The 17242-nt window shown below is 45.5% G+C and overlaps 1 protein-coding gene across 2 annotated transcripts in view; it reads right to left on the reverse strand.

Annotated features, from left to right (window-relative positions):
* Nucleotides 1-1645: 1645 nt before the first annotated feature.
* SIDT1 (SID1 transmembrane family member 1) overlaps nt 1646-17242 on the reverse strand; it is a 107550-nt gene continuing 91953 nt past the window's right edge. The window contains exons 20-26 of one of the 2 annotated variants that reach the window (XM_055126382.1): nt 15732-15746; nt 14634-14710; nt 12670-12716; nt 10536-10641; nt 10331-10441; nt 7908-8021; nt 1646-3491 (exon numbers count right to left, since the gene is read on the reverse strand). In XM_055126382.1, the coding sequence (XP_054982357.1) occupies nt 3429-3491; nt 7908-8021; nt 10331-10441; nt 10536-10641; nt 12670-12716; nt 14634-14710; nt 15732-15746 (533 nt within the window). In that variant the 3' untranslated portion in view covers nt 1646-3428. Of the gene's footprint in view, nt 3492-7907; nt 8022-10330; nt 10442-10535; nt 10642-12669; nt 12717-14633; nt 14714-15731; nt 15747-17242 lie in introns of both variants that reach the window. The other variant, XM_055126381.1, reaches the window with a different exon arrangement.

Here is a 17242-nt window from a genome sequence, read left to right on the forward strand (position 1 = left end):
GCTCATGAGACAGGCTTCCAGCTATGGGGCAATCTTCCTGGCCCTTGTATCCATCCACACTCTTGAACTCGACCCCTCCGCCCCCCCGAAGGGAGCAGCATTCAGCGCACAAGCAAGTGCTGCACAGGCTTGGTGTCGCACAGGGCAGAAGGACTCGAGGAATGGTCGAGGTTGCCCCTCCTCACCCCAGCTGCCTGCTGACCCTGGACATGGGGGTCCCAGGACCTGCCTACAGCCCCCAAGCGCCAGCTCCATGTGGCTGAAAGGAACAGCCACAATCCACTTAGAGCCGGTATTTGTAAGCTCGGGCTCGGCTTGGGCTTTTCATCCTGCTGCAGAGAACATAGTGGAGCCCAAGTGTGAGTCCCCAGCTCAGGACAGACACAGAAGGGTCAGGGACACAGCCCCACCCACAGGCCCCTCCTGTTTCCAGGCACAGATTTCCACCAGTGGCTGGACAGGTCACACTGCAGAGCTCATTTACCTCAGCTCTCTGGCTACCTGGCAGACGCACTGTAGCACTGCAGCACTGGCGTCCAGTTGTTCATCAGTTTGCTCGAGTGGGCACCAATTGTGAGACTTCTCTCTCCATTGTGAGACTTGTTGTTACTGTTTTTAGGATATTGAATGTGCCAGGGGGAGCTTGCCAGGCTCTGCCATGTGGGTGGGATACTCTCGGTAGGTTGCCGGGCTCTCTGAGAGGGACAGAGGAATCGAACCCAGGTTGGCAAGGCAAATGCCCTACCCGCTGTGCTATCGCTCCAGCCCAGGCTTACTGTATTGTTCATATTTCCTGAGTTTCCTCTCTCTCTCTCTCTCTCTCTCTCTCTCTCTCTCTCTCTCTCTCTCTCTCTCCACCCCCCCATCCAGATTCGAAACCATCAACTCACTACAAACATAGGAATTAGATAACATCCATCATCATACAGCAGGCTGGACATTGTTTTAGAGGTTAGATAACGACCATGGATGGGATTGCTCTCTACTCTCTCCTCCCTTTCCCTTTTGCTGTCGTGCTGCTGAGGGTCGGGGCAGCAGGTGGTCACTCTGAAGTCCTTTGCAGACCATGCATGTTGTTGTGCTGGTGGAGATCCCAAAAGTCAGTGCCACCTGTGTATGTCAAGGCAGATAGAGGTGTCGGAGGTCATATTTGTGGCCTCTGATACAAGGCAGGCACCCTACGACAGAGCCAGCCCCTTGTCCCTAGTGGATCAATTTAATAGGGGAATATCCCATGGCCCAGGGAAGTCAATACATTTTTATTTTTTGTTTGTTTATTTTTTAGTTTTTAGATCACACCAGGCAGTGATCAGAGCTTACTCCTGGCTCTGTACTCTGGGATCACTCCTAGAAGTTTTCAAGAGGCAATATGGTGTATAGATCAACCCTGAGTTGGCTATGTGTAAGGCAAGTGCTCTACCCATTGTACCAACTCTCTGACCCTTTATTTTTATTTTTGGGGGCCTCCCAAGTTGTTTTCAGGGGGCCCAACCTAACAACTCTTGGCCATGGGCTGGCTGCTCAGTGCAAAGGCTGGAGGTTCTGGTACTGCTCAGACCCTTTAGTGCCTCCAGGGCTGAATCTGGTGATACTCAATAGCTTTAAAACACTAAAAAATAAAAGAAGGTCACAAATTTGGGGGCACTTTGGAGAAAAGATCACAAATTATTTTATTAAAGCCTCTTTGCATTTTCGAATCAGCAAAAGATTGTTGCTCAAACTTCCACAATGTGCTTTTGAACTTTATGCAATATTTTAGAGAGGGAACTATAGTTATTACAGAAGGCGAGTCCACATCTCCAAACACAAAGGCAGACCCGGAGAAGTGGGAAGGGTTCCGGCAATTTCACAGGCCAATACACATCTCTGTCTACACAGTTCTGGGTACAGATCCTGATACATCATACTCTGATAATAGTTGAGCCTAGTTAAAATGAAACTATCTGGGGGGACAGAGTAGCAGAGTGAAAGGACAGACACACAAGCTTTCAACACCTTGCTGTGGAGACGATGAGAAGCAGGTGCAACCAAGAGACAGGTGAAGACAGGCTGTTCTCTTTGGAAGCAGAAGAATAAATTGTGTTTAACCGCAAGCTTTACTTCTAGAGAGAGAACTTCTGGCAGGATGCCTGCAGACCCCGCTCTGCATGAAGGGCCAGACAAGGGGTCTTCTCCATCATGGAGTACCCCTCGTGCTTGGAGAACACACATTTCTTTCCCGAAGGCAGTGTGGCAGGGCACGGAGTGGAGCTGTTGGAACTGGAGGCGCACAAAAGCACAAAAGCACTTGGCTTGGCTGAACTTGCTCCAGGATCCCCGGTCCTTCTGGTCTGTGTGCTCGATGCTGAGCTCATGAGTCTCTGCTCAATGCGGCTCATTTCTCTTGTGCTGCTGGCAGAAATTTTCCATTCCTGTTTCCTAATTTTCATGCAGCTTTTATTCTTGTCCTAGTCAGAGCTGTAAGCAGAAGAAGATGAGGCTTCTGGATTCTTTAGGCCTCTGCGCATAGACAGGGCTCTCCTTCCTGTCTACCTTCTTAAACACGTGGATCTCCCCTTCAGAGCTGGCCTGTGGAATGGCAGGACCTTGCCAGGAAGGCCACTTAAGTGGCAGGGTCCACACCCAGCAGTGAGACAAAGATGCTGGAGAAGGGGTCAGCCTCCAGGCCTCTATCCCAGAGATGGCCACCAATGAAGAGGAATGTGTGATAAGGTCCCATCTGGAGTCTTTGCAATGGGGTCAGGAGGTGACTTGTCCAAACTTCAAAAGCATTTTTCGCAGCCGTGTAGGGCCTGGACACCACTCTGCCACAGAGTTAGTTTTAGGAGTCACCAGGGCCCCTGCAGGTGTGAGCTGCAGCTTTGTGACTTCTGCAGCAGCAAACACTGTGGATGGGAGTGTCAGAGAGGGACGCCGAGCTTCTGGGCTTTCTGGGAATGGAGGTGGCATTGTTGGCAAATCTCAGAAGGCCAGAGATGGGTCTCAAGAGGTGAGTTGATTGTTTTGTTTGGGGGCCATATCCACTAGTACTCAGGGTCTACTCCTGCCTCTGTGCTCAGGGTGATTCCTGGCAGTACTCAGGGGAACATACATGATGCTGGAATTGAACCAAGTGCCTTGCCACTCTCGGGGCCTCGTTTTCATGCAGCTTTTATTCCTGTCCAAGTCAGAGTTGGAAGCAGAAGAGGATGGAGGTTCTGGATTCTGAGGCCGGCCTCTGCCCATAGCCAGCGTTTCCTTTCCTGTCTAGCTTCTTGAGTGCTTGGATCTCCCCTGTCTCCTCTCCCCCCGTGTGAATGAATGCTGCAGACTTGGTTGATCATAGGGTGATGGAGCATTTGGCAGTGGCAGCTTTACAATTATGTTGCATTTCTTGAAACAGCACCAAGATTGAGCTGTCTCTCTCTCCCCATCTTAATGCTGTGGGTTCAGAAGACAGGGATCTGGTCTCTCCGAGAAACATCCAGGTCATCATCCAGGGTTAACAACACCTGAAAAAGAGAGGCACATGCCTTATGAGCTGGGGGAGAAGGCAGCTGGGATAGAGAAGGGATCACTAAGTCAATGATAGTTGGAAGGATCAGTCGGGAAGGAAGATGTGTGCTGAAAGTAAAGGACAAAACATGATGGCCTCTTGGTATCTGTATTGCAAACCATAAAACCCATAAGGAGAGAGATAGAGAGAGGAAATTGTCTGACACAGAGGAAGGGGAGATGGCAGGGGTTTGGGGAGGTGGGAGGGATACTGGGAACATTAGTGGTGGAAAATGTACACTGGTGGAGGGATGACTGAAACTGAAACATGAAGGTTTTGTAACTGTAGCTCATGGTGATTCAATTAAGAAATATAAAAAGAGAGAGGCACAGTAATGAAAGGATCATATGAATGGATGAAGTCCCACTTGCTCTCTTTTTAAAAAAATGTTTATTATAATACAGTGACTTACCAAGTTGTTCATAATACAGCTACTTCAGGCCTTAAATGTTCCAGCCCCAATCCCATCACTAGTATGACCTTTCCTCCCAACAATACCCCAGTTTTTCACCTAGCACTGCAGCCTGCCCCCTTGCAGGCACAGATTTACTTCATATTGTTTGTTCCAACACAAAGGCAAATCGAATTAGCAAACTTAAGATGAACAGTAATCAACCTGGTCATTGTTATATCTTACACAGACATTAAGTCATCATCTAGGATCTACTACCATGCTGGTTAGTGCTAGATGAAACTTCTATGTTATTGTTTAGGCTCGTCGAGCGTGGTGGTATCTATATGACTTCCCCTCCAGATTTACTGTGGGCTGACTGTGCTGACAGTGCCATGGAATTTCACGGCATTCAGGGGCTATAGATCCGGAATTTGGTAGCCAAAGCTTTGGTAGCTTGGCAGTGTGATGAAGTGCAATTGTGTCACGGGGCCATTTTTATTTTGGAAGCTGTTGGGTGTGGCTGCAGGCTGCTGGGCCTTCAGGGAGAAAGGGAATCTCTTCCTCCCCACTCCTCAGTCTGAGAGGGCCCCAGAGTTCAAGTCTACCTATAGAGATTTGGCGGGATAATAATCTTCTGGAGACATGGCACTGGTCATTTCTCTGCTGACAAGATGCTCCACTTTCCCTCTTACACTCTCACAGACTGAAAACTACAAGTGTTCCCTTTCCTTTTGATATCTCCTATTGCTTTCTGCAGCACTGTGTTCTTAACAGGTACATGCAAGAAACATATACTTTTTTTTTTTGCTTTTTTGGGTCATACCCAGTGATGCACAGAGGTCACTTGTGGCTCTGCACTCAGGAATTCCCCCTGGTGGTGCTCAGGGGACCATCTGGGATGCTGGGAATCAAACTGGGTCCGCCATATGCAAGGCAAACGCCCTACCTATTGTGCTATCACTCCAGCCCCAAGAAACATATACTTTAATAAGGCAAATACTTATTGAGAACCTATTATTTGCTACCCAGATGCTGGAAATATTGCTTTGAATAAAAAAGGCAAAATTTCCTGGCTTCATGGTATTACATTTGAAAGGTGTCTGACATGAACCAATACATGTCAAGAGAGTATGTTAAGAAATATGAAGTAAAGTTGTTTGTACCTGCTAAGGGAGCAGAGTTGAATGTGGGTGGAAGCTAGGGACATTGCTAGAGGGAAGGTCACACTGATGGTGGGATTGTTGTTGAAATATTAAATGCCCTAAACAACTGTATTATGAACAACTTTGTATGTCATCGTGTTTTAATTTTTGTATGTCATCTTTTAATTACATTTAAAAGATTTAAATTACATCAATTTAATTACATCTTATAATATTTGTATGACAACTTTGTATGTAATTGTGTTATAATTTTTTTAAAAAGAGTATTTTAGAGGGGCTGGAGCAATAGCACAGTGGGTAGGGCGTTTGCCTTGCGTATGGCTGACCCGGGTTCAATTCCCAGCATCCCATATGGTGCCCCCAGCACCGCCAGGAGTAATTCCTGAATGAATGAGCCAGGAGTAACCCCTGTGCATTTCCGGGTGTGACCCCCTAAAAAAAATAGTATGTTAGATCAGTGTTTCCCAAAGTGGGTGGTGATACCATCTTCCAGAAGATGCTGGAACAATCCATGAGGGTGGTCATAGCCTCAGACACAATTGTGGAGCGCATTTTTTTCATTTGCTTAAAGCAGATAAATTTCCATTGGAGTATTGAGTAATTATTTTCCTGAAAAGGGGGTGGTAGGCCCTGCTAGAGAGTACTATATTCTATGAACAGGATCACGATCACGATCACGAAATCCCATTGATCGTCGAGTGGCTCAAGCGGTCTCAGTAGCCTCTACATTCATCCTATCCCTGAAATTTTAGAAGCCTCTAAAGGCTTCAGGGTCAGGGGAATGAGATTCAGCTGGTTACTGGCTTTGGCATATAGATACACCATGGGAAGCTCTCGAGGCTGTCCCATGTAGGCAGGAAGCTCTCAATAGCTTGCTAGTTTCTCCCAGAGGGAAAAGTAGGCTATAAGATATCGCGTTTATATCTTTGCAGCTGCGTGCTTTTGGGAGCTTGCTTTTAAGTCTCTGGATGTTGGCCGTTGATGGGATTACACACACCTGGGTTCTTCTGCCAGTACCTTCATGTGTGAGGCCTGTCCAAACATGTGGAGAGGGGCCTTGAGCATGGCTGTGGCTAGGTTCCGGTGGTCTTTGGCCGCTGGGAGCTCTGCTCGGGGCAGGGAGGGAAGCTGGAGCTCATCCCCTCCGAGGGGCCCCGGGGAAGACAGCCAGGCATGCGGGCAAGAGACTCTCTTGCCCGCACAGATATTAGTATGTAGTATGAATAAAAACCATGAAGTGTGGGGCCCAGTGGTGTGGATCAGTGGCAGAGACCCTGCATTGCAGGCATGAGGCTATGAGTTCATTCCCTGGCACAGACCCACATACTGAGTGCTTGCAGCCAACTCCAGAACACTGCCGCTGGGATTCTAAGTACTACAAGTGTGAGACTCCTGGAGAGTTCAACAACAATGACAGAAACAAAATAGGACAAAGGGGTTTGTAAATATAGGAAGTATGGCATGGATACCAGTTCAACATGATAGGGTGGTCAAGAAAGTTATTACTTAGTAGGGGATAGTAGGACAAAATCTAAAGGAATGAAATCTGGTTGCACAGAGTATTGATAGAAAAAAAATGTTTCCTTATTCTGTATTTTGTAATCTTCTCATAATTTTCATATGGAACCCTGAACTTCACTTTTTAGGGTCTCTGATTAACGAAAGTGACTTTTCAAAACGGAAAACGCTTTTTCTATTGGTTAAACTTCCCAAACTGACCTACTCTATTGATTAAACTCCCCCAATTGACCACTAGGGGGTAGCCCTGCTCCACTCTTGCATAGCCAAGTTGCTTAAAGAGGGCAAGTGTTAAGAACCTAAAATATCTAGCAGTGTTGTGATGTGTCAGTTGAATCCATGTACAGACACTGGGGACTTTAGTTTGGAAAACACAACATTAGGATGAAAGAAAGTTGGGAATTATCATATAGGGTTATTAAAATATGGGTGACTTCTAGGAAGGTGCTTGCGCAAAAAGGATGGAGGACTTGGGGAGAGATCTGAAACAAATACTTTAAATGGCAGTTGAAGGCTGACTGCTATCCTGTGCCACTCCGGGAATTTGTAAAATATTCAGCGAGACAGGAATCTGAGTACTGAATAAGAAAAAACCCTGATGTTTTGAAGATATTAGTGACTGCCAAATATGATCTTGGGGAAATTATGGGTGTATGAGTTCTAATAATCAATGCAGTCTAAACAATGTGAAGCTTACACTTACACTCTCTGCATTCAAATATAGATGAGTAAAAAAAGGAAAAGGAAAACAAAGATCTAGTTGAAAGATACATTGTTAAAAATTAGATGCATGGCACTCCCAACAATAAATCCATTGATACTTTTCTTTCCTTTTTCTTTTTTTCTTTTTGGGTCACACCCAGCGATGCACAGGGGTTATTCTTGGCTCATGCACTCAGGAATTACTCCTGGAAGTGCTCGGGGGACCATATGGGACGCTGGGAATCGAACCCGGGTCAGCTGCGTGCAAGGCAAACACCCTACCAGCTGTGCTATCGATCCAGTCCCCTTTTTTTTTTTTAAAGAAAGAAAGCTCACCTGTCCATTGAATTACAGTGAGGAATTGGAGAGGGAGATCACAGAGAAGTATAAAAAGGAAGTGAGGGGAGCAGGGATGTGGCTAAGTGGTGGAAGAAACGCCTTGCACCTGTGAAGTCCTAGTTTCCATTCCTGGGGCTGCCTGGCTTCCAAGTGGGATTCCCCACAAGACCAATGATAAAGAGGGTATATAAGAGGGAACAGGCAAGAGTAAAGAGAGAAGAAATGAATAAAATGGTATTATATTACCAAGACTTACCAAGAATGAGAAAAACAGGGCAGTAGCAGAGAGGAAGTGCCAGATGTCATGGTCATCAAAGAAGTTGAGCAGGACACACTCCCGATTCTTCTCCCGGGACTCAGCCGGAGTTCCCTGGAAGAAAGCGAGATTGGACATGGGCACTCTCAGAGCTCAGCTCGTCGCAGACTGCACATCCACAAGGCCACAAAAGGGACGCGACAGTCATCTGCCACTAAAGGACAGAGATGGTCTAAGAAATCTGTTATTCAGCCATTTCATCATCATTGTGTGAATGTCACTGGGTTGAATCACAAAAACCCGGATGGTACAGTCTATGACATACCTACAACCTGCTCTAGGGCACAACTTATAGGGATCATGGTTTCACATTTGCTTCCATGTTGATTGAAATGCCAAGAAATATGTGACTTTCAGTGCACAACTTTAAAAAGTTAACTTCCAAGAAACATGTGTCCACACAAAACCTTGCCCTTGACTGTTCGCGACAGCAACATTCATAAGAGTCCAAAAGTGGAAGCACCCTAAATATCCACCAGCTGTTGAATGAATCGATAAAATGCAGTTAAAACCATGCAGTGGAATATTACTCAGTCATAAAAATAGAAGAAGTACTGGTATGTGCTACAACACTGAGAAACCTAGGAGACATTTGCTATGCTAAGTAAAAGACACCAGATTCAAAGGTTCTACACACATGGCATGATTCTCTTATAAGATATATCCAGAACCATAAGACATATTCAGAACTGTAGATATGCCTTCTCTTATAAGGCATATCTAAAGAACCACTGGGGAGATGAGAGAGAAGAGAGAAAGTCAGATGTGTGTGCAGATATTTATTAAACACAAAACTTCTCAACATGAGGAATAAGGAAGAGCAAAACTGCCAACAAAACTTTAATCTTTAGCAAAGTGTTTTGTTGGTAACTACTAAACCTTGGGATGAAGAGTCTGGGAAGAAAATGGGAGGCAAGGGGAGTGAATGCTAACAGGTGCAGGGTTTTGTTCAGGGATAAACATGCTGCAAATTGGACCATGAAGACTGTGGAGGGATGCCACTTCCTCTTCTGAGACTCAGATATCTCATTCATTCCCGAGAGGTCAGCTTTCTGATCTGTGAAATGGACCCATTCACACCTGAATCTGGGTATGGTTTTATGGACCCTGATTGTAGGATAACATAGCCTCAGGTAGTTTAGGTTTATTGGGTTACTCCCGTTGCAGTGCTCTGATTCCTCTGTGTTTATTTGTAGCTTCTTTCTTAGTGCTCTGTTGACTTGTAAATATTGTTTTTCTCTTCTCCTTGAGTCCTTTGCATAGTTTATTCAGAGCAATGTCCTTTTTGTATGGACATAGCAAAAGATACATTGAGACTTGTAAGGCAGCTCTCCTGACATCTTGCCACAGGTTCAGACCACAGCACTCAGGCGAGATTAATCATTCCTAACTCTAGCAGGGTCCAAATCTAGTTATCACTGTTTGGATCATGACAACATTTGTCCATTATCAAGCTCTTAACTTATAGCTAAGCATTAGGCACTTTGGCCAGGCCCATCTCGATGCCAGGGTAGCACACAACTCACCGCTTGCCCTGGGTCCGTCTTGTCCCTCGTCGGGACCCTGCTTTTGGGGGTGCTAGGAAGTAAGGGCAGCTGAGGCTTATGTTGAGAGAACAGATGCCCAGGAGGAAAATATGAGGTAGAGTCAAATGACTCCCAGGTTATAAAAGCATAGCATTTGCTAAGTCTTCCTGTGTCCATACAAAAAGGACATTGCTCTGAATAAACTTTGCAAAGGACTCAAGGAGAAGAGAAAAACAATATATACAAGTCAACAGAACACTAAGAAAGAAGCTACAAATAAACACAGAGGAATGGGAGCACTGCAACGGGAGTAACCCAATAAACCTAAACTACCTGAGGCTATGTTATCCTACACCTGATGACAAGGAGAAAGGTGGCAAGGGTACACCTATCAAGTGTAACTTTGATCAAATATTTATCAGGAGTATGATAATATGACGCAGAATGGAGATCGGATGCTCGCCATCAGTAGAGCTACCTGAAGAATGGCAACAATCTGCTGTTTATTGAGCATTTATGGAGGTCTTAAAAGTCATGCCTCGTAGATAAAGCTTTCATGTTAGAGACTGTAAGATAGGCCAGTAGCAACAAGCACACAGAGGAAGGAAGGGAGGGAGGGAGGGAAGTCAAAAAGGCAAGATGGGGAAGAAAACACCCTGGAAAAGGAAACTGGCCCCTTGGGGCGAAAGCTAGTACAAAGGACTGGGCACATGCTTTGCAAGTAGGAGTCCTGTGTTCAATCCCTGGCATCTCATGATCTCCCCCGCATCTCTCAGAGTGACCCCAAGCACCACTGACGGATGTGCCCTGAAAGGTATAAGGAAATGCTACGCTTACCTCCCAGCTGCTGAGATTCTGGAAGAAAAAATACAGGGCGGCGGCCCACACCACAGCCGTGGCGATGATGCAGAAGAGCGGGATGGGGAGGACCTTCTCCGAGCTGCGAAGCTGCAGGAAGAGAAGCAGAGTTGTGAGCTGCGCATGTGCGCTGCCTCCGTGCAGGGCCCAAAGCACACGGAAGGCTCCCTGCAGCCACCCTTACCTTCATAATGATGTAAAAGGCCAGGTAGAGCAGCAGGTTGCAGATGAAGATGCCCAGCATGTAGGAAGCAAAGTCCCGGGGCCGATACATCAGTCCAAAGAAGGCGCTATGGACAGGAGGAATTATTTTGCAGCCAGGAAGGTAGTTTTGTAACAGGATTGGCGTTTTAAGTCTCCCCACCGCCTTGAGAAACCATGACATTTGAAAACATTCACAACATTTGCTTAACATTCATATAAGGTATATCCCATCAGTGGATATAACATCAACAACATTTTCTGGTTGAAATAGAATTTTTTTTCTTTTTGGGTCACACCTGGTGATGCTCAGGGGTTACTCCTGGCTCTGCACTCAGGAATTACTCCTGGCAGTGCTCGGGGACCATATGGGATGCTGGGAATCGAACCAGGGTCGGCCGTGTATAAGGCAAATGCCCTACCAGCTGTGCTATCGCTCCAGCCCCTGAAATAGAAATTTTTGAGCCACACGAAAGAATCTTGGAACCGAGCAGCCTGCTGCAGAGATGCCTCTGGACTTTGCACCTGACTGATTTCACCCAGGTGCCTCAGATGGGAGCAAGGAGTCTTCCCTCCAACTGCCCCCTATGAATCCTGGTGGCCGCCATTTTCCAGAACCCAAAGAAAAGCCCAGGTACTTGAGATTAGTGACCCAAAACTCCAGGCCTCATGGGATAAAGGATGGGCCAGTTTTTCTTGCCTCCCCGCCCCCATAGGACCCTGGATGTTACATCCATGAGCTGCCTTTGGTGAATATTTAAGCTCATTATGGCCATGATCCAGAGTCACACAAAAGACTCTCAGAATCGAGCAGCTTGCTGCAGAGATTTCTCCAGACATTAATTACCTAAAATTTTAGATTTCTAGGAGCATGCAGTCACTCTTGTGACCCCATGAAATCCTATGTTATTCATAGAGGGCAGTACAAATAAATTACCTAGCATCTGCCTGTTCAGATTTGAGTGGTGGTGGAAATTCAAAATAATGGTGATGGGAAGGTGTGACGGTGGAGGGACTGGTGTCAAAATATTGAATGTAATCCATGATTTTGAACAAATTTATGAAAATTTAAAACATTTTTTTTTTTGCTTTTTGGGTCACACCCGGCAATGCCCAGGGGTCATTCCTGGCTCATGCACTCAGGAATTACCCCTGGTGGTGCTCAGGGGACCATATGGGATGCTGGGATTCGAACCCGGGTCAACCGCGTGCAAGGCAAACGCCCTCCCCGCTGTGCTATCACTCCAGCCCCCAAAATTTAAAACATTTTTAAAAAAGAAATAGAAATTCTTCACCCCTCTTTCATGCTTGACAAGGGTAAGAACATAGCAAAAAGAAGTGAATCCTTCATTCCTCAAAAAGCTAGAAATTGAGCTCCCATTTGACCCACTTCTGGGAATATACTCTGGGGGTCCAAGAACACACAGCAGAAACATCTGCACTTCCATGTTTATTGCAGCACTTTTCACAATAGGCAAAATCTGGAAACAACCTGAGTACCCGAGAACAGATGAACTGATATAGAAACTCTGGCACATCTACACAGTGGAATACTATGCTGTCAGGAAAATGAAGTCATGAAATTTGCCTATAAATGGATGGACATGGAGAGTATTTCGCCTGCACAGTAGAGCCTGGCAAGCTACCTGTGGCGTATTCGATATGCCAAAAATAGTGACAACAAGTCTCACAATGGAGATGTTACTGGTGTCTGCTTGAGCAAATCGATGAGCAACGGGATGACAGTGACAGTGACAGCAAAAATAAACAAAACAAATATGATGATAAAAAACAATAAAATGATAAATAATAATTATTAATACATAATAATAATAATAATAATAATAACAAAGGGGGCAGAGAATATAGCCGGCAGGGTGCTTGATTTGCACATGCCCAGCACAGGTTCAATCCCCCGGACTCCATATGGTCTCCCGAGCTGTGACAGGAATGATTCTTGAGCAGAGAGCCAGCAGCAAGCTCTGATCATTGCTGGTATGGCCCCCAAACAAAACAAAACAAAATAATACAAAACAAAATTGATGACAGAATAAAACAGAATCAGAATGTTCCAGATATTAATAAAGAGAAAGCTATGCTTTCTTAAGTTTACTTACAAGGACCAGTTAACCAGATTCCCCACGATGAGCAATACCATTCTATCCTGGAAAGAACAGAGACATCAGCTCAACTCCTGTAGACTCTGCTTCTCCCTTAATCTCCTACAAGGGAAGCATCACCAACTGCCTTGGTGAAACCATTTTTCTGTGGTTCTCAGTGAGCGGTGCCTGTGGCCAGACATGAATCCTGTATGAGTGCTAACTGACCGTGCCTCTGAAGGCGAGCAAAAGAAGATGGGGAAAATGTGGCGAATAAAGCAGGACTCTTACTGCCCCCCCCATTGCCAGTCCCTGTCCCCCATGGTTGGAGCTATTGAACATGTGGCATCACTTCTCAGGGGTCTCAGCAAGAGGTGCCGCCTGCTCAGTGGTTAAGAGAATTCTTCCTTGGAGTTAGGTCATCAATGATTATTGCTCTGGGTTTCGTTACTTGGTAAAGTTCAAAGCAGTTCTCACTTGTAGGGAATTGACTTCTGACCCAATACCCTGGCCACACGGGCTTGGTTTCTAAACCTTGGCCTTGCCATTCTAGTGGGTGGAGGATGAAAGTCTTAGGGCCACTAAGACCAACTAAGACCCCCTCAAAAAAGTCTCAATTTTAATTTTTTTATTGGTTATTTTTTTGGCAGGGGGGGTCATACCTGGAGGCATACTTCTGGCTCTTTGCTCAGCTATCAGTCCTGGTAGCTCAAGGGATCATTATGGGATTCTGGAGATCAAACCTGGGCCAGCCACATGCAAGGCAAGCACCCTCCACTGTAATATTGCTCCAGTTCCAAGCTCTCAATTTTTAGTGCCTACAAACTTTTGAAGTCAAAGGATTCCCATATTTCTTTATATAAAAATCCTTTGGTTATTGGACTGGAGCCATAGTACAGTGGGTAGGGCTCTTGCCTTGTACACATCCAAACTGGGTTTAATCCCCGGCATCCCATATGGCCCCCTGAAAACCACCAGGAGTAATATCTAAGCACAAAGCCAGATGTAAGCCCTGAGCAGCACCAGGTATGACCCCCAAACAAAATAAAAACTCTATTGGATATAAACTTTTAGCAGGTGCTTATTGAACTCCTGTGTGCCAAGTTCAAGCAGCACCGTGACTTCTGGACAAGTGCTCCTGGGGTATGGCTCCTGCTCAAGGTCACTGATATAGACCAAGGAACAGCTGGACCTGGAAACCTCTGCCCCATGTCAAAACATATAATCTACTGAAACAATAAGGTAGAATTTTAAATATATATTTTAATCATTAAACAATGACTGCAGTTTGGAAAGAATAGTCTTGTTCATTGTAAAAACGAAGCAGTGCTAAACATTGAATGATTGTGTCATGGGATATGGTAGGCTCCTAAGAAAAGTGATTTGAGTAACTGTCTGCCTACTCGTGACAGTCCTGCTCTGTCTGCCGTTCTAGAATAACTATCAGTATCTTCTTTCCCCATTACAAATGCAATTATGGTAGCTCTTTGGGTGATTATTCATAGGGATATAGAACTTGATTCTCCTGACAGTGGTTATCATTGTTTAATAGTTTTGTGAGTGTCCCTGTATCTGTCATGTTTATAGTAGCTAAAGCTATGAATGAAAATGGAATGACCCAGTTTATCATTTAAAAATGACAAGAAGAGTAAGTGGGGACCAGGAGAGATAGAACAGCAGGTAGGGTGCTTGCATTGCATGAGATGAACCCTAGGTCAATCCCCAGGATCACATAGGTACCGCCCAGTCCCACCAGGTGTGCTCCTTCAGCTCATAGCCACTAGTAAGCCCTAAGCACGAATGGGTGTGACTGCAACATCCCCCTAAATAAAAGGAGCAAGTGGCATGCTTCTCCTACTACCTGAGCCTCAGCCACCCTGGCTGTTTTGATCTGGGGAGCCTGAGTGATTGCCCTTGACCTTCCCCTCTTGCTGTTCCTAATGTTTGGGTGAAGTCCAAGGACCATAGGCGCATGCACGTACCATGTACAGAGGCCGGCTGCACTGCTGGACGAAGTCTGTGTAGAACACCCTCGCGGCCCGTCGGAATATCCCCAAATCTGCTGACGACACAATCACATGGTAAGAAGGCTGGAGGGCCAGAGTGGAGCTGTCCTCACCTCACTGGCATGGCACTGCACTGGTTATATGAGCAAGAAGTGTTTGCTCTTGCAAAGGCACCTGCTAACCATGCCATCAGGGAGGTTCATGCATCAGACTGCAGAGATGCAAGATGGATGAGAGGGACAACACATAAACAACTTGGGGGACTGGCCAGCCCGTCAGGACCCCCCTCAGCAAACTGTCTTTGCTGAATCTACCCTAAAATGTCTGTAGTCCAGAGCAAGTTTCTCAACCTTTTCCTGACCACTGCCTCCTTCTGACCTTGTTTTCTTACAAGGGACCCCTACCTCTTACAAGCTGGCTGGGTACCTCCTGCTGTGCTCCTCCTTGGGGATTCCCAGGGAGATCATATGACCCCTCTCCCTTGCGGAGAAACTGTGTTGTAGAGGCTGAGAAATAGTAACCTGCTAAGGTTTTAATTCATATTTCTCAGTGTATTGCTAAATCATGAAGAACTCAACCAAGAGACTGTGATCTACTCAAAGTGCTCAGAAAGCAGCTGTGTGTGCTGGAGAAATCATCAAAGGAAGGCAAGCTATAAAGGGGAGAGAAAGATAGGAAAGACTTAATGAAATACAATCCTTGTAAAGGATGAAACAGCAAGTGTTCATGCTATGGGGAGTCAGGCCCAGAGGTGGCGCTGTCTGTGAGGCTGTTCTGTGGATGCCCCAAAGTGGCTGCGGTCTGCTCCAAAAAGCATCTCCGCAGGGCAAGGGTAGGTGCAGCTCTGCAGGTAGGCTCTGATTACTATGACTTGAGGCTACATCTGGGGTCACTTGGACCACCACACACTGGATTGACAGGGGCTTGCGTGGCAGTGGCACAGAAGGGGTGCCCTGCAGGCTGAGTTGGATGGAGTCCGTCTTTTTGGCTTCCTCTCCCCACACTGACTGGTGTGTGCTGATGCAGAACTGGTAGGCAAACAATCTAGGATTGGGAAAGGTGGTTGAACATTACCTGTGTCAGAAACATCTGAATCAGTAGGAAGCAGAAAAGAAAGGAGACAGAAAGAGAAGAAAATTGTAAGAGCAGAGTCATCTTATTTCCTTATCTTATTTCCTCTCAGTTATCTTATATCCTCTCAAAACAGAAGACTTAAGTTCTTTCCAATTAAAAAGTAATAGTTTCTCATATGAAAGAACACAATCTTTTGATCTGGCTGCATATTCAGAAGCTGACCATTCCCCCACATGGATTCTCTTTTCTCTCTACCTGTCTCCTTTTGAGCATCACTTGCCCATTAGAACTAATCCATACTGTCCCAGCAGTGTGCCCTGCGCCCCTCTTCCTGTGTTCTGCTCACAGCAGAGGGAATCCAGGCCTGCGCTAGTAGCCCATGCAGTTCTGTCCCACTGTGGCCATGCTCTGTCTTCTGTGTTCACTCACTATATCTGGTTTGTTTCTGGGCCACACTAAGCTGTGCTCAGGGCTTACTCCTGTCTCCACACCCAGGAATTACTCCTGGCAGTGCTCAGGGGATCATATTGGATGCCAGGGATTGAACCAAATGCCTTACTCACTGGCTCCTCAAATATGTATTTAAATGTATTGGAATGGTTTGTACCTCTTTAAAATGTATTTGTATTAGACTATTTTGTAGTAAAGTTAAAGACTAATTTGTCTTTCCTATCTCATTTTATCCTTTACAGTGTTTCAATTTTCCTTTTATTTTCCCTTTTATTGAAAAAGAAAAATCAGTTCTTTGCATAGTATTGCCATGGATCTCTACCCAGATTTTAAAAGTCTTATTTCACTATGTCCTTTCTCTCTTTTAGTTTTTAATCTTTTTTAATAGAAAATTTGCCTCATGACTATAATTCGTTATGTTTCAAGCATGTCTTTGGTGAAAATATTTGTGGTGAAAATGCTGGCAGTGACTGCCACAGAGGTGGGGCGGGTGGAGGGGATGGGGTGGTGGTGGTGGGAGGGATGTGGGAGGTGGAAAATGGGCACTGGTGGAGGGATGGGTACTCGACCTACAATTGTATGACTGAAACACAAGCACGAAAGTTTGTAAGTCTGTAACTGTACCTCACGGTGATTAACTAATAAAAAATTAAAATAAAAAAAGAAAATGCTGGTAGTGAAACTAGCAAAACTACCTAGAGCTGGAAGAGGTGTCCATTACGTATGAAAATAAAACCTGTAAGATTCAGCAGAGAGAGCTGGGAATGAAGCTCAGTGGTAGGATACATGCCATATATGGGTAAGGTCCTGAATTTGAACCCAGCACTGAAAAAATAGAAAGATTTGGTACAGAGTTGGGAGGAAAAAAGGCATAATCTGGTATCAGTTCTCTTATACAGCTATGTTCTGCAATGATCTTCTAAGGAGATGAGAAATCTACATTTAAACCTGGACCTTATAGGTTGTAATGATCACTGTATCACTGTCATCCCATTGCTCATCGATTTGCTCTAGCAGGCACCAGTAACGTCTCCACTGTAAGACTTGTTATTACTGATTTT

The sequence above is a fragment of the Sorex araneus genome, chromosome 2, assembly GCF_027595985.1.
Source record: "Sorex araneus isolate mSorAra2 chromosome 2, mSorAra2.pri, whole genome shotgun sequence".
NCBI classification, from domain to species: domain Eukaryota; kingdom Metazoa; phylum Chordata; class Mammalia; order Eulipotyphla; family Soricidae; genus Sorex; species Sorex araneus.